Source organism: Crassostrea angulata, chromosome 10 (genome assembly GCF_025612915.1).
Source record: "Crassostrea angulata isolate pt1a10 chromosome 10, ASM2561291v2, whole genome shotgun sequence".
In the NCBI taxonomy this organism is placed as follows: Eukaryota; Metazoa; Mollusca; class Bivalvia; order Ostreida; family Ostreidae; genus Magallana; species Magallana angulata.
Window position 1 is genome coordinate 51,968,918 of NC_069120.1, and position 18,943 is coordinate 51,987,860.

At 35.0% G+C, this 18,943-nt stretch overlaps 2 protein-coding genes across 3 annotated transcripts in view; one reads left to right on the top strand and one right to left on the bottom strand.

The window, feature by feature from the left end:
- The window catches only part of LOC128166975 (uncharacterized), a 9,526-nt gene extending 8,843 nt beyond the window's left edge, over positions 1-683 (bottom strand). The window contains exons 1-2 of one of the 2 annotated variants that reach the window (XM_052832459.1): positions 331-683; positions 106-217 (exon numbers count right to left, since the gene is read on the bottom strand). The gene's annotated coding sequence lies outside the window, so the exon portion shown is untranslated. The remainder of the gene's footprint in view (positions 1-105; positions 218-330) is intronic. The other variant, XM_052832458.1, reaches the window with a different exon arrangement.
- A 256-nt stretch (positions 684-939) lies between these two features.
- LOC128166973 (uncharacterized) lies at positions 940-18,753 on the top strand. The gene is made up of 8 exons (XM_052832455.1): positions 940-1,067; positions 5,869-6,229; positions 6,343-6,526; positions 6,612-10,093; positions 10,192-10,454; positions 10,764-10,904; positions 11,002-15,253; positions 15,539-18,753. Exons 1-8 carry the CDS (start codon positions 1,063-1,065, stop codon positions 18,626-18,628), a joined length of 11,778 nt encoding a protein of 3,925 aa, XP_052688415.1. The 5' UTR covers positions 940-1,062; the 3' UTR covers positions 18,629-18,753.
- The last annotated feature ends 190 nt before the right edge of the window (positions 18,754-18,943 follow it).

The following is an 18,943-nucleotide window of genomic DNA, read 5'->3' on the forward strand; positions in this document are numbered from 1 at the left end:
TTTCATTGAATTTTATCAAATACACGTTGTCCAAATTAAGTAAGTGATAAATGGGGTCCTTTTTTATAGATTATGTTACAATTTGATTGAAGTGTAGAGACATACCTATGTGCATACTTACATAGTGCAGATTTTCTTATCCGGGATTTGTTAAACAGCTAGAAACGATCATTAATTGGTCTGTGCCTGTTGTCGTAAACTCTTCGGTATCCGTTATCTGAATGAATTATTGATATCGATTTTTTGCACTTCAAGTATCAACCGTAAATCAAATAAGAAAAACACATTTAAATGGTCTTAGAATATATGTGTAAGTCTGTTATTACTTACATCATGAATAAATCTGCCTCGTCTAAAATGTTCCTACTTCTAGTTGGATTCATCTTTCCACATTAGCTGTGTCCCGTCACATTTGATCGGAAAACAGAAATCTGTCCGTTGGCATTTTTTTGTTTCGTAGAAGAAAACATCAACACTTCAAGGCCCGTATCGATAAACCAGCTAAAATACGAGCATATAATTGTTTCGAAACACAACTTAATGCCTGTTCAACACTGAAGGGATCGTACAAGTCGAGCTGAACTTTAAAATTGTTCGATATTTGAATGATCACTGTATACATGAGTTGTCTACTGTAAATAGGACTCTGTTCATAAAATGTCTGTTGGTTCCTGCTCGTCTATTTAAATGTCCCAAATGACAGCAAATACACCTCATTTAATAAAGGTGTACATATCTTTTCACAAATGCATTTAAAAAGAACTAATGCTAACAAATGCATTAAATTGAATATGTAAAAATAAAGAGAAGATTGGGTAAATATAATCTAGTTACTAAATATTTTGGGGACTAAAGAATGGTATTGATCAATGACATGGACGACCTATGTAAAAGATTTGAGCATAGATATGAAATTCTCTTCATTTTTACGGTAGAAGTGGGTTTAAAGTCCCTTATCTTAGCAACGGCGACGCTGATTCTGCGCAATGCATGTCTCGATATATTGACACTATTTAGAGAAGAATAGGACATGGATGCAGGATAGACAATAACACTCATAAAATGGGGTAAGTAATTTGAACAATTTTGATACCTAAACAAGAAACAGTGCAATTCATGTACATTTGTGTACTTTCGTTTTGCAACCTCTGTACATTAGATCAGGAAGCACCTTAATGTATCCTTCAGGAAGGAACAGAACACTTATGTCGGTGTAATAACAGTTTCTCGGATACCAATTTTTCTCTACTCTTGATTTTAATGAAGCTAGCATATATAAGGAAATGAACATTGTTATTATTTAAAATTAAAACATTACGATACACTGGTAAATACCGAGAATACCTATCCAGGATTGACCACACAAATATATACATGTGTAAACGCTGTATGTATACGTATTTATCTACTTGTGCATATGATGTAAAACGGGAAGTCGAACCTTGCATGTAACTGCTAGTGTGGTTGATATGTTGGCATCTTGCTTAAGTTTAAGTTTGTGATATAATTTTAACATAAATGGCAGTTTTCTTAATGCTGTTTTGGCAAAGAAACGCCTTGCATAATGTAACACGATCTTCCATAGAGAGACTAGTCACAATTTACCGGAAAACGCAACGTTCAACCAATGACATCATTTTCAATCAGTTTGTCCTTGTTTGCACGTTTTTTAAAAAAAATTTCATTCTCCAAAGGCATGGTGTGTCCCAAATTTGCATTAGCTGAGGAAAATAGTCTGTTAATTATTATTTCGTAAGACAACTGTATTTTGATTGTTTGCCATTTGACAAACAGTACCCCAAAATTCAAATGCATGCTTAAAATATTCTTTGAGAAACAATGTACCGGTAATATATGTTTGCCTGGTGCAACGTGCGATGTCGAAAATAGGCAACTTGTACATCGTTACATCGTTCGCGATAAATTCACGTTCTCTTTCTGAAAATGACCTGGTAGATACCCTTTTTAACATGTACTAATGTACTATGTATCAAAATTCATTATGCATTTCTAGTTTTGTTTTTAAAATTTTATTTGTCGCCTTGCATATATCTTCCCGAAATGTGTTTTTCAGCAGCGTGTCGTCAATTTCTATGTTTGTTTTTTTTTTTGGCTAGACTACTCATTCACAAATTTTTTTAGTTATTGCTGCGCCGACTTAAACGTTTACATCGTCATTTTACTTCGAGTTAACGCTTCAACTTGTCACAAAACGCGCTATAAAATCTATAAAAATTTCGAAAATATATATTGGGTAAATAATAGATTAATTATCAAATCTAAATGCTTTTTTAAAAATTTATTCGAGATTACTCATCCTCGGTATTTTCATTCCGTTATGTTTATTTTAACTCTTCATTTTTTACATTGCGCTGTTTGTCGAATTCATGAACGAGAATGCTTGAAAGTTACCAGTTTAATCGCAGACAGTATTTGATATTAAAACATAAATTTAATGCAAAACGTGTATCCTTTGTGACACAAGTTTCCTCTTCCTGTGTCTTCGATTAATTGAATATTTAGCACCACTTGTCTACGTTATTTTGATACAACCCTCGTACGTTCAATATCCGTGGAATAAACGAAATCCATTCTATTAAACAAATAGTTTTGTGCATTTTGAAATCATGGAATGGCATCTCTGGACTAAAGTGTCCGCTATAGTAGGGAAGCCATGTGTTCTCATGCATTTTGTACGCAACTCATTCTTTCTTGACCGACCTGTTTTATTTGAAGTCCCTTTATGTCCATTGGACCTGAGCCACAATCGGACAATAACAATCATGAAAAATTGACAGCTGCTGTGTGGAACACTTCCGGTAATCATTTGGTTGTTATCCGGTTTAACTCTTATGTTACATTCTACATGTATATGTATTTCCTTTTAAGTGTGTGAAAAATCGACCCCATTTGAAACAAATTTTAATAACATTAATGCGCGTTGCACGATTTTTTTGCACCCATCGTTGCTAGTATGAGACTAAATAACACAATCACAGATCCCGGGAACCTCAAACAGCGCCGAGTCGTCATTCATCAATTCCTCTGTTAGACACCCGTTAACGGTATTTGGAAAGGTGTGCCTATACATACAATGCAAAAGAGTACCAACTAAGACTAAAACATCTCGTGTTGCAGTTAGTTTCTTTAATATAGGGGTAAATATGTTGTTTTGCATCAACTGTTGCTACAATATAAAACAACGAAACAAATCAACGAAAGAAATTCATTGTAGCTGAAATATTTTTTTGTAATTTTCCTAATAAATGTATTTTGAGATGCGGAACGCGTGTTATTATTTATTTATTTATTTATATTTTAAAAATCATGAGAATAATATGATATCTATTATCATAACAGGAACACTTTTCATGAATTAAAAATAACACTTTTTCAAACCAAAAGGTTTCTTGTTTGCAAATAATAGCTATCGGCGCAGATTGTCATATTCTTTTTAATTAAGATGGCTCACTACACCTTGAAATATTTTCTCAAATCAGCAGAAAATTACTTGATTATGATGGATATAATAACAGATAAGAAGTATTTAAGTCAAATAGGCCAAAAATGTGTAATTTTGATGAAAAATTACATTTTTGGAAATTTAATTCATTAAACATGAACAAAAGCTCCAGGCGGATTCGCACTTATGATCTGCGGTTCAGAAGCCCAATAAATTAACCACTGAGCTACGACGATATACAACCGAATCGAACGAGATAAACAGTTTAACAAAACATTTAAATCGCCATCTTGTGACGTGGTGTCTTAAAAAGTATAAGTCTGGGTGTAGTGAGGTACCTTAATTCACCACTGCTCCTTCTTACCCGCAAACATACAAGGAAAATATACCATATGAGCGGTTTTATTTAAAACAATGTTACAATATTTAACTCTTTTTATTTCTTAGGAAAATACTCATTTCAATTTCTTGACATCTAAGACTACTTCATTTTTAGTCAGCGATTTCAATTTTAATTTTACTGTATATAGAGCCCCCAAATTAGTAGTCAGACAGACAGCGTGCGGTGACAGGAATCACAGACCTCTCAGCATTGTATTTATTTTAGCACAATGAACTATGCAACTTTCCGTTTTTGTTGGAGCGAGTTTGATAGAAAATATAGTTTTCGTTTTAAAAACGCGTGAAAGTAAACTCATGGTTTCTCAATGTACAGAAGTCCGGGCCTTCTGAGAACTTTATTCCTTGTGAGAATCTTTTGAGAACTTTATTCCTTGTGAGAAGAGTCTCATTTGGGGACTGTTGTATAATTTTATCAACGTATGTTCCTAAGGTCAACTAATATTATAATGACGGTAAAAATATAAAATCGAAGCCCCAAGCTTCATGAAAAATTGACAATAACAAACTGTCAACCATCTCAAAAATCCATAAAACGAAATACACTTTCAAAGCATAGCAACATGGACCTCTAACAAGATAGAGGTAAGACGCCTTAAAAGAAACCAATGGCCCTCGCTCATCAGAACTAATTACGTAATTTTTTTTTCATATAGTAGTCTCATAATTTAAAATACAGTTTATGTACATATAGAAATATTTCTATATTGAACTTCAAACCCCTCTTGGGGACTCGGTATTGGTCAAATGTCTCAGTTTTAACATTTTAGAATCTTCGCTTCTTGAGAATGATTGTATAGTAATTTCATAATTTGTCGCATTGTTGATCATGAGATTTTCCCTTTATATTTCTATGTTAAACTTTGAACCCCTCTTCATGCGCGGATCCAGAAAATGTGTTCCGATTCCGCCCCGCCCCTCCCCCCCCCCCCCCCCCCCCCCAGCTCTCTATATCAGCTTAGAATCTTCACTAAATATAGAAGCGTTGGTGTAAGTATTAGCATTTCTGGTTTGGTGGTTCTTGAGAAGATTTTATTATAAGGCACACAGTCTATTTTCATTGTTTTGTGATTATCCACCCTTTAAAATGGTTTCCCTCTTCGCTGTTCTTGTGGGGGTTTTTTTCTATGATATGGTGCAAAATATTTCTATTTGTAAATAACTACAAGAGATTGATAGGACGATGTTGGCATGTGATCGCAAACAATTAAACGACTGTTGTTATACAAATACAAATCCGTCTTTAATTACGATACTGAATGTCATAAATATGCATTGCTGAATCGGGACTTCTTTTAAATTTTATTTTGTTGGTTCGTTAATTTGTGACAATTTGTTAAAGGTCCGACTACCTTTGACAAGGGAACAATGAATTGTTGCTGTGTTCTTTGTTTGTATACCAAACACATAGGAAATGAATTGGATATATACTGCACACCGCTTGCAGAATAAAAAATCATAATCTGTATTTTTGTATGAAAATGAATAAAGAAGTCAAGGATAAAATGCACTCACTAATTTATTAAATAATTCTTGGGAAATAATCGTTGTTATCATATATCTCAATATATTTTTAATGTAAAATTACAAATAAATTTGCTATTTTATATAGATAATTTATACCGTGAAAAAGTTTATATGCTATTTGTTCATAGTGAATAGTCATCAAAACTATCCACCGGAAGCGTGCGGTTTCATTCGCATACGTATCAAAACATTTCTAGCTGGTGTCATCACAGTGGCTTTATAAAATTCCTATCAGTCTTACCAGCAACTAACTGAACATAGCTTGCAATTAATATTAAATTTAATATTCGGTAAATAAAATCACTTTCTATTGGACAAAAGCAAGTGTATATTCCCCTCGACAGCAAGTTTTTTCCTCAACTTAGCCTCGGGATATAGTTACTGTCTCGAAGGACAATAAATGCTATCATCCTCATAGCCAATAAATAGGTATAGACAAAGTATTTTGCTATATTGAATTTTCTTTTACAATATTTCAGGGTGATAGACAAGGTACCAGGACATGGGGAGGACGGATTGTACTCGTTTTCTTCCCGTCCGGTCACTCCTCGGGACAAAACTGGAAATCTTTTGGTGAAGTTCCAGGCAGTGAGTCGGTCTCATCAAACACAATCCCATCATTACATCCGAGTTAACTCCAAAGACCGACTTTCCCACATCAGAAGAAACATCAATTTACAGTTTAAGGAATACTTTGAAAGAGGGTTCATTTTCTTGAGTAAGACAAGTGAAATTCTTAGATCAGATGAAAGAAAAACGACAATTTTTGACATATTGCCAAAAATCCCTGTGGACAAACCAACAGAAAATTTCCGATACCCGGATGTAGAGTACAAGCGGGTATGTCTTGTGAACAAATATTTACTTATAGTTGGTAACTTTTCCGAAATTCAAATTTTTCTTATAGAAGAGAGCATATCTTTTTTTAATCCGGTTCTAATTGTATTTATTAGGTTTCACACACCTATGACGGCAGACGGTATATCGTGATGTGTGCTTGTGTGGTGTTTCTGTATGAAAGAAGCAAAGTAAGCCACTGGCCTTCCCACGAGCTCAATCAGCAACTATGCGAAAATCTCCTAGAGGGTTTTTCATTCATACCAACAGATATCATGTCTTGGAAACCAAAGCTTATAGGTATGTCATTTTTAAAGTTAAACAAAACAACGACAAAATACTCCTTTAGTGTTTGTAAAACTTTATATTTTATTCATTGTTTTAGAATTTCAAGCAACTTTGCTTCATATAAACGCGGCATATGGAAACGTAAAGGATTTAGAAGAGGCCATCAAAAAACTTCCATACACACCAAACGTATATGACATATGCGACGAAAGAAATGCAACGCCACTACACTACGCTGCAGAAAACGGAAAGATAGATGCATGCGAGATTCTTATCAATGGTATTGGCAGGGATCAGATTTTTGTAAAAGATATGCATGGTAGATCGCCTTTACACTGTGCATTGTACAGAAGACGAAAAGATGTAATCATTTACCTTCTACAGCTGAACTCGGAAGTTAGGGACGTGGATAACAAAGGAAACAGCTGTATTGATTTGCTTCTGCGACAACATGATATCGACATCCGTTATATTGCTTCCAACTTGCAAATAAGTTCTCTTGACAAACACTTGCAGTTTCATCTCTCTTACGTTATGCTTTATTTGAAGCAGGAAAAACATTGTGTGCGGCTATTACAATTGATTCCTGACTTTGAAACATTTGATTTTAGTTTAATACAACGAGACTGTTCTTTGCTTCATTTATCCTCCAAACTGAATTCTCCTCGTCCAACTGAAATTTTGATTCAAAAGAAATTTCCAAAACTGGAGAGAGATATTGAAGGTAACTTGCCTTTCCATATTGCTTGCCAATACGGTCATATTCAACAAATAAAGTTACTTTTCGATGATCAGATTTCTGAAAAAGACCTGAACAAAGGTATTAAAGTGGCACTAAGGAATAAAAAATTCGAATCATGTTTGGTAATTGATAAAATCAAAACATCAACTGTGCTGTATGAAACTACGGTGTGCATGATTATGGAATCCTTAAACAAATTATTTGACGTTCTTAGCAAGAATCCCAAAAAGCAAAACTTTGTTGAAACGGTTGCTAGTAAATTATTGCCATTGCTAAAAGAACAAGAATGTGCAGCTGAGCAGTACGTGTTTGAAGCTGCATTTTATGGACTTCATAAGACCCTTTGTCTTTTACAATCCCTTGGGTTTAAATTTAATTTATCAGATGAAATGAACAGAACGCCTTTGCACGAAGCATGTCAGAGAAACCAAAAGGAATGTGTACAACTGCTCTTGAAAAGTGATGCCAAACCAAATACTACAGACTGGCGCGGTGGAACACCGTTACATTATGCTTGTGAAGCAGGTCATGATTCTATCGTAAAAATACTGATTCAATCAAATCAAGATATAGGTCTAGGTGCTCAAGATGGTAGTGGAAAAACGCCTTTAATGGCTGCAATATCAAGAAACCATCGAAGAGTTGTTAGATTGCTTCTACAGAGCTGTATTGGTAAATGTAATTTAAAGGCTGTTGACAACTTAGGGCAAACAGTTCTTCATTATTTACCTATGATAGATGACGATTTAGAAGATTTATTGATACAAAGTTACAAACTTGAAACAGTGGCGGAGAACAAAAATAAAGAAAGTATGCCACTTGAAATGGAAAACTTGCCTGGAAAATACATTGTATGGAACGAAACCGTCGAATTTACCTTCAACAATGAATTTGTATGTAATATGCAATCAAGAAATGAAAAAGAAAAGAAAAATCCATTTTATTATGAAGATATTGAGTTACCATGGAATGAACATCGGGCAAATAAGACAATGCATCAACAGTTATGTAGCAGCCCCCATAGAAAATACAAAATTTGTCAAACTTGCAATTCTGTAATGAACACAAAATATCGACATCTTTGTAAAAAGTACAAAATATGTCAAACTTGCAATCACAGAATCGACACAAACGGTCATCGTTGTGCAAATGGTGAATACGTTTATGAGAATGACGAGAATGAAGAGGTCTTCAAAGAGTTTCGAGCTTTTGAATTTCATCGAGAACCAGATTTCTATTTCAATTGCCCGTTCCAGAATGCTATAAAACTAGGAAAATTGACAACGTTTAAGAAATTAGCGCTTCATTTCCCTTCTCTTTTGAAAAACGATACTTCCAGAAAGAACATTTTAGACTTTGCAATGCAACAGCACTCATTGAAGGTTATGAAGGCATTGAAAGACGTTGTTGTGCCGACTGCAGACTTTTTACACCATATAATCATGACTGCAGATAAAAGGAAACTTTTGGCAACGCAGAACGTGATAGAAACATTTTTACCTTCGGGTATACAGGTGGATTATGTGCCGGAACCTACCAATTTTACCCACACGTGCAAAAAGAAAATATATGAGAAATGTAACTGTGACCTCAAACAATTTACTCTTTTGGAAGCCGCAGTCATTATGAAACATTTTCCTACTTTCCATGCCGTCATTGAAAAAGCAAAGGATAACAAATTAGGTATAGCCTTGCATTTAGCGGTTTATTTTGGATTATCCACATTTGTGGATATCATTTTGAAAAAAATGCAAACGCGTGAAATAAGCAGAGAAATTCAAGCTATTGAAAATGCATATATCCTTGACATAGCATGTCGATCTCCCCACATCACTGATAGCGTCTTTGAGGTTCTTTTGAGATATCAACCAAATTTTCTTGAATCTCGGTCAATATTTTCTTGCGATGACTTATTTGAATTTAGACCGGGTATCAGTGAAAGGATGTATCTACATGAAAACAAAGAACAAACGCCTTTAGCAAAACTCTTCTCAAATCAACCATTTCAAGAAACTTCAAAGCACAGACGTCGTCAAAGCATTATTGACAAGGCAGGTTGTCTCCTTATAAGAGCTGGTTTGAACTTAGGATTATTTGAAACAAAAAAAGAAAGGGACGGTTCTTCTACACGTATTCATGGGATCTGTGAGGCGCTACTTCCTGCACTTGAGTCAGGGTATTTTGAGTCCGCCTTATTGATGATTCAAAAGGAAGGCCATGTCCTGTGGCATTGTGCGTTAACAAATCATGAATGTGATGTTCAAAAACTGTTTCGTAATTCTTTTTACACGGAACTTGAAGATCATCCAAATTTACCATTAGAATATATCAAATATATTCTAATGTATTCTTGCCAAAAACATGTACCAGAAGTAATTCTTCAAAAACTTATCCAGTCTGGAATGGAGATTGAAGGGATTGACACTACTGATGTATCTGTTAGAGAATTTGAAATAAACAACAGATTGTTTGCAATTGCTGAATGCAAGACAATACTTGAAAAAATAGCAAGATGTGTGATAGAATATGTCACCAAAATAATATATTTAGACTTTGAACATTTACTTGGATGGAAGTGGATTAAGAAAATCAAAAACATAGATCTCCTACGCTTGATAAGATGTGTACCTGGATCTATCAATTGCTTCAGTAACTTCAACTGTAATGCGTTGTCTTCCTTGATCTGCAAGAGAGCTGATCATAGCTTGCTGCGCGATTGTACTGTAATGTTGAATCGTTCAGGACAGCCTGATTGTATCAAGTTTCCATCAGGGACCACTCTTCTTCATCTGGCGTGTTCTACCACTGACTTGGATTTCGTCAAATTGATATTAAAGGTATCAAACACCATCACAATTATTGTTTATTGTTATTCTTAATGTTCACAAACTTTAGGATATCGGTATGTTCAGGGTTTATTTTTGTTTTTATGTAGGCCCCATTTCCAGTGAATATAAATGCGAAAACCACAAATGATCTGAGGCCCATCGATATTGCTGTAGTCTACGGCTCCTGGGACATTTATAAATTCCTTGTGGATAAAGGTGCAACATTTACCGCAAATACAATCATTGCATGTTGCTCTGACGACCGTTATGATTGCATAAATAGCTGGACAAAACGAATTCGTTCTCTATGTTCCTGTGAAAAGCCGTCCTCAAAGACAAAGAAGAGAATCTTGATCGATTTGTATGAACGGTATAATAGTGCATTCATTATATTCCTTCATATAAATATTATATCAAAGCTTTTTTTAATCAGTTAGCAGAATTGTTATATGAAAAATTATACAAAAAAATACCTTTTACGACACACTCAACCTATTTTGAAAATTGATTACCGTAATAATGTTATGAAAAACGTAATATAAATTTGACATTCAATTTAAAATTTAAATTTTCTTGGGTCACCGTAATTTCCTTTCGAAGAAAGTATAAACAAAAGTATTTAGATACAGAAATTATTTCATAGCAAGTAGATTCATTTATACTCATTTATCAATTGCAGCAAGAAGATTGATTGGAATTATTTCAGCAAGGAAAGAGGTAGTCCCTTGCATAATGCAATTGACAACCACTTCGACGACATTGTTATCTACCTCGCGGACACAGACCCATCTCTGCTTGTTTCTGCATTAGATTATAATGTGTAAGTATAAATGGTACTTTTATTTTTGAAAATACACTTATATGTTATGTGTTACATCTTTTTAAACTAGGATCTCTCTCTCTCTTTCATTTTACAGCAATGTTATTGTACGGATGCAGTTGTGTAGTGAATCTACCCTTGGTCATGTGTTTAACATAATGTCCAGTCAAATTAGCAGATTTAAAATGAAAACGTTGGGACAACTGCTTTTACAAATTACAATCAGCAAGAGAAAGAACCTTACAGAAAATCTTATCAGAGCGTTTCACAGAGTGATTGAACGAAACCAGTGGAAAATACTTTTACAAGAGAAAGAAAATCATGGAAGAAACACATTCCACTTTGTCGCTATCTATGGTTGGGAAACAATTGCACGGCAGCTTGTTCAGCTTAATCCACACGTGGAATCCAAGTCCAACGTTCCACTGAATGAAACTGATCTAGCTGGTGCTTCACCTCTATGGTATGCCTTGGCATTTAAACGTTGGAAATTAGCCAAACTTTACCTTCTTGCTGGTGCCAGTGCTTTTTTACAACGTGCAGTACCAGGGTGTTTTATAAAAAAGCCAAAATCACCCGATATCAATGATATCCTCTTCAAAGAATGCGAGGAGTTCAATGTGCTTACTTCAGCTAGAGGCATCAAAATGAGCAGAAGAAGAAAGATTCGATCGTTCAAAGACGTGGATAATTGTACCACCGGTGAAATCATCATATCTTCAAAAAATGTATCTGGAACGAAAGGTCAACAGAAGCTTATGCCACCATCAATAAATAGGGACCAAAAAAGAGTAGAATATCTTTTGAAAAAAGCTTACATGTCTCAGATGAATGGCTATTCATTGATACATTATGCGTCAAGATTCGGCGATTTGAAACTACTGGAAGAGATATTAAGTATCTCGGATGAAAAACAGAATTATGGGGATATTCTTTCGCAAGCAGGTCATAGATTAGCTGTCATTGGTAACCAACCAGCAATTTGCGACGTGTATCAGAAATATGGTGTCAATCAGGCAGATCATGATATATTTCATTCAATAGTATGGCAAGCTCTCAGAAATGAAGACATCCAAAGCAACGTCTATCGCTTCTTATTTTCTATGCTAAGTTTTGTATATGACAATTCTATCAAATCTTCGGAAACCTCTCTTCAGCGAGTTGAATGTGTACCATATTACAGAGGTTTTAATTATAAACATGAAAAGCAAAGATTTATTGAATATTTGGAGAAACTTTGTAAAGCATTGTCGGCCCAAGGAGAGGACCAAAACTTGATTGCTCAACTTAAATCAAAAATACAATATATTTACAAAAAGGTAAATATGTATTCAATGGAGAGAAAAAATTTTGAGACATTGGAAATTTATTCCCAATCTTTCGACACGAGTTCTGCGGAAAACACCTTGACAACTTTTCTCAAATCCATTGATGGAAAAAGTAAAACAGATGAAAAGGACATTTTACTTCTGTTATCTATGAATCAAACATGGATTATAAAATCATTATTAGCAGTGTCAAAAACAAATAAGTTTGTTGCTAGACTATTGAGCAGACAGTTACTTTGGAACTTGAATATGCTAGATTGTATTATCATTGCTTTGCCTGAGGACCATGGGAGAACAGAGAAGGTTTCGTTTTTTCAGCAAGACATTTGTGAAAGCATTGAGATTTTATTTAATCTGTTAAAATTGTGTCCACAGGAGATGACAATTCGTCTCGCAAGCAAAAAATGTTTATGGGTCTTTTTGATGCATGTTGCAACATTGGTCATTCCCAAAGAACGAGAATTAAAAGTAAGTTGGCAAATATCGCTTACACAAGCAGTAAGGTGTGGTCACATAACCTTTGTAAAATCTATTCTGGACAATATATCAATACCAAAACTACCTGAAATAGTTCAAGCTAGTTTTGCAGCACTTCTGTGTTGTGGTGCTTTCTATGGTCAAACTGAAATAGTAAAATATCTGTTCAGAAAGAGCGTTCCAATCAAATTCGATAAAGAGAACCCCATGTTTGTCGATCTCTTGGGTGGTATATATGTAAAACATAACGATGTGTTGGAATACGCTATCAGGAGTAAACAACCTGAAACGGTGGATGCAGTCATTAAATTTTGCAAATATGACAAAGAATTTATGAAGAGCACAAAGCCAGCCGACTATTTTGAACTAGCTGCAAATCAAGGAATCTGGCAAATCATGAAAAACTTTTTAGATCTGTTTGGAAACAATGAATTACCATCCAAATCAAGTTGGGAGAAGTTTTTCATAAAGGCAGCAGAAAGAGGTCAAGAAGAGTTTTGTGCAAAAATGCTAGCTGAGGGCAAGACAATCGATGTTTTAAATGTAGACAAATCAAACAAAAATGTATTACATTATTGTGGTATGTACAATATGAAAAATGTTACACAGTTGGTTTTAGAAAAGAGTTCAATTGGTGTTGATTTAAGTGATTCTGATGGTATGAGACCTATGGACTATGCAGTGGATTTGGGAAACATCAGTGTTCTTGATTTGTTAATGAAAGCCAAACCCCTTCATTTAAAACAAACAGTAAAAAGCGTAGAAGCAAATGGCTGGTTTCGATTTCACATGACTAAGGTGAATTCAGAAGAAGCTGAAATAAATGAAGTAAGCATCAGGCCTGCCTTACCAAGGTCACGCACATTAGATTTGTCTAATCTGTATAAAAGAGGAGAAGACGATGCAGCAGCGACTGTTATATTTTGTTCAAAGCATATTCCAACACTTCTTTTGGAAAACCCGTCGAAGTATGGTTTCATTCTGCATGATGCAATCAAATACGGTTGTAAAAAGTCTTTTCATGCGATTATGGCATATTTTGAAGCCGATGATGAAAAAATTCGTCGTGTTTTAAAACTTGAAGTTAAAGGTTTGACTTCTCTAGCTGCTGCTGTATGCAATTCTCAGCTGACCATTGCTGAAAATATTTTCAAGTATGATGATGGGACAACATGGGTAATGGAAAAATCAGCAAAAAATATTCTCCATCTTGCTATCTACACACAGGATCCCAAAATGATAGAACTTGTAGGATCAAAGACATATGGAAAATTATGCGGGATGAAAGACAATTGTGGTCTAACTCCAGAAGTGTATATGTGCTCTCTTGGACTTCAAAATCATTATGCCTGCTTAAAGACGGACGTACTTCTTGATCCATGGGTAGAATCACATGTCGAACACATTGACAGCGATCCTGATGTAACTTGTCTCAATTGTTTATTAAATGGATGCATTGGTTGGTCTAAAATATACAATAGCACTTTGCAAACCAATCAACTTCAACAAATTAGATCAACAAAGAACGCCCTTCCACCCAATATACTTACAGAATGGTTCTGGAAACTTGGGAAAAGCAGAAAAGAAAGTCCAATTATTACTTCAGTTCTAATTTCTTCCGGATTTGATTCAACCTACCTTACGTTACTAAAGTTGGTGTCGAGGAAGGAAGGAATTGAAAAAATGATAACAGTTGAAGGAATTGAAGAAACGCTTGATGAATTTGAAAAGAGTCCAAACATTCTCGAAAACATCCTAGGAATGTCAGTTGTTTCAAACAGTGAAGAAATTTTTGTAGCATTGCTGGATCATGCTAGTAATTTAAATAGGCAAATGAAAAAATCCTATGGGATATCTCTTTTTGAGGCTGTTATTGGACTTTCAAGATTGCAGCTCCTAGAACGTTTGAATACAAAAATAATGTTTGAAGAGGATGATTTTTCTACCTTTAGAGAATTGCGTTCTATACTACCTCAAAAACAACTATGGGTCTCAGGACTTGACCAATTAGGGGGAAATCAGTGGCCATATTTTGATATAACAGTAGAGGGGCATAACCCTCAAATACTCAAGTCTGATTTATGGATGATACAATCGGGTACATTTCCGGAGTCGATAAGAAAGGATATAGAAGCAAAAAGTGTGAAAGAAAATATCATTCTTTCTGATTTTACTGAACTTAAGTACGTTGCAGATTTTGAAAGTTTCCGGAAAAACCCTCACTTTGCAGAGTTGACTGACATGTCGATTAATTGTTTCCTAGTGTCTAGTGTGGTACTTAGTCACATTGAAGAAATTAAAAACTCCCAAGACGCAAAATTCAGCACTGCTAAGTCAGTTAAATTAGTGTGTTTAACTAGTGGAACAACAGATCACCCAAAGGTTACAATCGATAATACTGGTGCTCTTTTAAACCAGATTCGAGTGTCCATCGACAAAGGAAGTACTTTTGTTCGACAAGACAGAAGTTTTTGTCAGCGTCCAAAAGAAATTCATTTGAAGGAAGATTTGCAAGAAAGAGTCATTCCATATTTCGAGAATTTCGTAAGTATTTTTATAAAAAATAATATGTGTTTCTTAAAGTGAATTATCCTATGAAATAGCGATATCCTAATTGTGGTTATTGAGAATAACAATGTGATAATTTACATTTTAATTTTAAAGCATGTTTTTCATCCTCAAGCTGAAATATTATAAATCACTCAATAATTTCGTTGAAAAAGCTGGGTTTTTTTAAATCATTTTATTCTTTCCTCCTATTAAAATAATCATAAGGGAAAATAAATCATTATGCTGAAAATAACTTTATGAACTGGATTTTTCTTTCAGATCGAAAGGGAATTTGGTCTTCAAATAAAAGTCAAGATTGATTGGAATGCTATTGAGCTAAGGAAAAGGACGTACAACACAGAAGTGATATTGAAATCGTTGAACGGGGATCTTTACGGGAATATGCTTGGGGGTTTGGAGGACGTCCTCAACGAATGTCGAGATCTTAAAGACGACATCGAATCCATGTTTGACAAAGAAACAATGATGTATGCAATAAGTGATTTTAAGAACATTACAGAAATAGTTGTCTCATTTGATGATAAAATATCATTACAGCAGGCCTCATACAAAAACGGACCACATGTCTTGGGCGAAACAATTTGGAAATTCACGGTCATGCAATCTCGTCTTCTTTACAACAGATCACAATTTCCATTGTGGCAGCATTTAACATTGTATCGAGCTATTTGTGTCTCATCTTGCAGTTCAGTCTACCGTATTTCAAGAATTGATGGCCTAAAGAAAAGTGAAGAGACAAAAAATAAATCTACTCGACCAATTACATTTGAAGTTGATTCTCAGTCTTTTGGAATAAACGATACTTCAACTTTAAGAACACTTCTGTGCCAAAATGTGAGCAGGGAGCTTGTAGCAATCGCTTATGATTGTAAATCAATGTTAAGATTAAGGGCTTCATCTAAGAAGGTTATTCTGAAAAGCACAATATCCTTGCAACACACGGGAGTCACATTTCAAGAAGATGTGGCCACCGTTCACATTTGCTGCAATGAAACTGACAGTAAAGAGTGGGTCGTAGAGAGAAGCAACACGTTAAACAAGCTTGCTGATGTAGAAGATAAACAGCTCATGCTTGAATGGGCTGAAGAAAGTAATGAACAGTTAAACGAAATTGCAGTCAATGTTCAAAAGAATGTCACGGAAAAAACGGGAATGGTCATAAATTTTCAATTCGATGAAAAACGGATCTTGCTTCCATGTTTCTCAAAATTTAGGCGGGAAATGGATCATCCTCTTGAATTGCTCAAAAGATCTTTGACAGCATGCTACAAACTGTACGGAGATGTTTACATCAAAATCTTAGAAGATATTCTTCTTTCACAGAAAACCCCAACCATAAAACAAAATTCAGTTGAAAATTGCGAATCTGGAGTTTGGTTAAATATAAAGAGAGAAAAAATTAAAAAAGGAATGCTTGTATTATTGAAAGATCTTGCTAAGCAATACATGGTGTCAGGGTTTGAATTACCATGTCAAAATAAATTCCCCGTTTTAAAAAAGGCAACTTTTAAATACGTATCTGATTCAAAAGAAGTCAAAAATTATAGCATTTTGTGGAAGCATCAAATTGTTACAGAAAGCAACCAATCTGAACTAAGACCCGATCTTGTTTCTATGAACGGAAATATGTTTTCGTTTTCCGACGTAACACTCTTCATGAAACAAGTACAGTGTTTATCATTGCGCGTAGTTATATCACAGGATACCGCCCAAGCATTGGACTACGGATATCATGATATACTATACAAAAAGGTGCTTGATCAGTCCGGTACAATTATGACTGAAAGTTCGACATTAGGTGATACCTTTTTGATGCATTACCAGGCCAGAAAGGAAATTCAGACACTATTGAACATAGATAATGTAGATATAAACTGGCAGAGCTTTGTCCAGCAGGATGATATACGTTTAAAGCAGAATTTTGCAAATTGTCTCCATGCTCTAGTCGATTCTTTCCATGAAGTCTTCCCAACTATTCCAGAATGTATTGTGACACAACGAATTGTCATGGAAATGTACACTCTGTTTTCCAGAATCTCAAGTATTCGAGTTGCAATGACAGATGATCCTAACCCAAACAATGACGATGATATCGAAAGACAATTACGAGATGATGAAAAGAAACCAAGTTTGGTCATACAGATACGGCAAAGAGGTATTCTTGAAATACTCTTTATACGACAAAGAAAAATATCCAAATTTCCAGATCTTATTTATCGTGCAGGAGTTGAACTAGCTGAAATAAATATTAAATCATTACTTGGAATAAGAAACTGGAAGTCATATTCAAATAATAACCAAGGAGAAACGAAGAAATACGTTCCAATGACAATTATTCGTCCAAGCTACGACAAAGTCATGATTCATTTAAGCAGTATTCGATTATCTTTGGAGTCTGTTACTGCATGCATTAAAAGTTTTAAGACGATCGTACCTGACGAAGTCGAAGAATTTTACTTTGTTACATCAGTTAAAAAGACGGGCTTTGTAATCAAGAAAAAGGCACTGCTCTACAGTATTTCAAAGAAAGAGGTAGATCCTGGAGAACTGGCTGATCAACTTTTGGAGGAATTTCAGTTTCAAAGTCTGAAAAAATCGCTTCAGATTCTCGAAATAAGCGTCAACGAACCAGTGACCTTTGACAAGGATGGTCAAACAATGGAGGTAGCCTTGGATGTCAATGATTACAATAAGGAGACAGAAAACGGCGATCGAACGAATATAACCAACCCAGACGGGTACAATGTTACATTGCAAGGTGAAGAAGAAAGTTTGAAAGTGGTCAATGTAGAGAGGCGAGAAGAACGACTTGTGTTGACACTACAAATGAAAGATAAAAAACAACTGACAAACAAGCACTACATCATTGTGCATCACAAATACATTAGACCTGAAAACTCCAAAACTCTCTTGTTCGGAGGGCCATCTATGAAGATTCTAAAGCCTCGTTATTCTTTAGACGTATGTGAAGAGATTAAACTGAAGCGGTATGAAAAACTTAAAATACACCTCGAGCACGGCAAAATGAATGCGGATAATAAATATCAACCTGTACGGAATAGAAATGAAGCAATATATGAACAAGATTTCATTACAATGAAAGTGAAGTTCACTATTTACTACCAAAAGAAACATTTTCCAAGTTCGGATCCTACAACTCCGTTTACTTTGTATAAAGTTAATTCACGTCCGTTTAGTCAATTGTACTCCCTAGATATAACAGACTCGGAGCGTTACTTCGGACTGCGTGCCCAGTGTCTCTGCTGTAAACGGTATTTAGACGTTGTCACACCGTTTGGGAGGATCCGTGCCGGTCAGGATCTTTGCGTGAACTACCCCGAACCGTAAAAACGTGAGCTGTGGGCTTGTGAAGTACCTCGAACTGTAAAAAAGGTGAACTGTGGACTTGTGAACTACCCCGAACTGTAAAAAAAACGTGAGCTGTGGACTTGTGGATTACCCCGAATTGTAAAGAGCTAAACTGTTTACATGCGATTTACTAATAACCGTAAACAGCTTAACTGTTCACATGTAAATTAATTACCCCGAACCGTAAAGAGCTAAATTGTTTACGGGTTATTTACTCTAAAGTTGTAGAAATTTCATTTTTTGAGTTGCGTGACTTATAATCGTTTTATCACTAATTTGTCTTTTTAAAAAAAG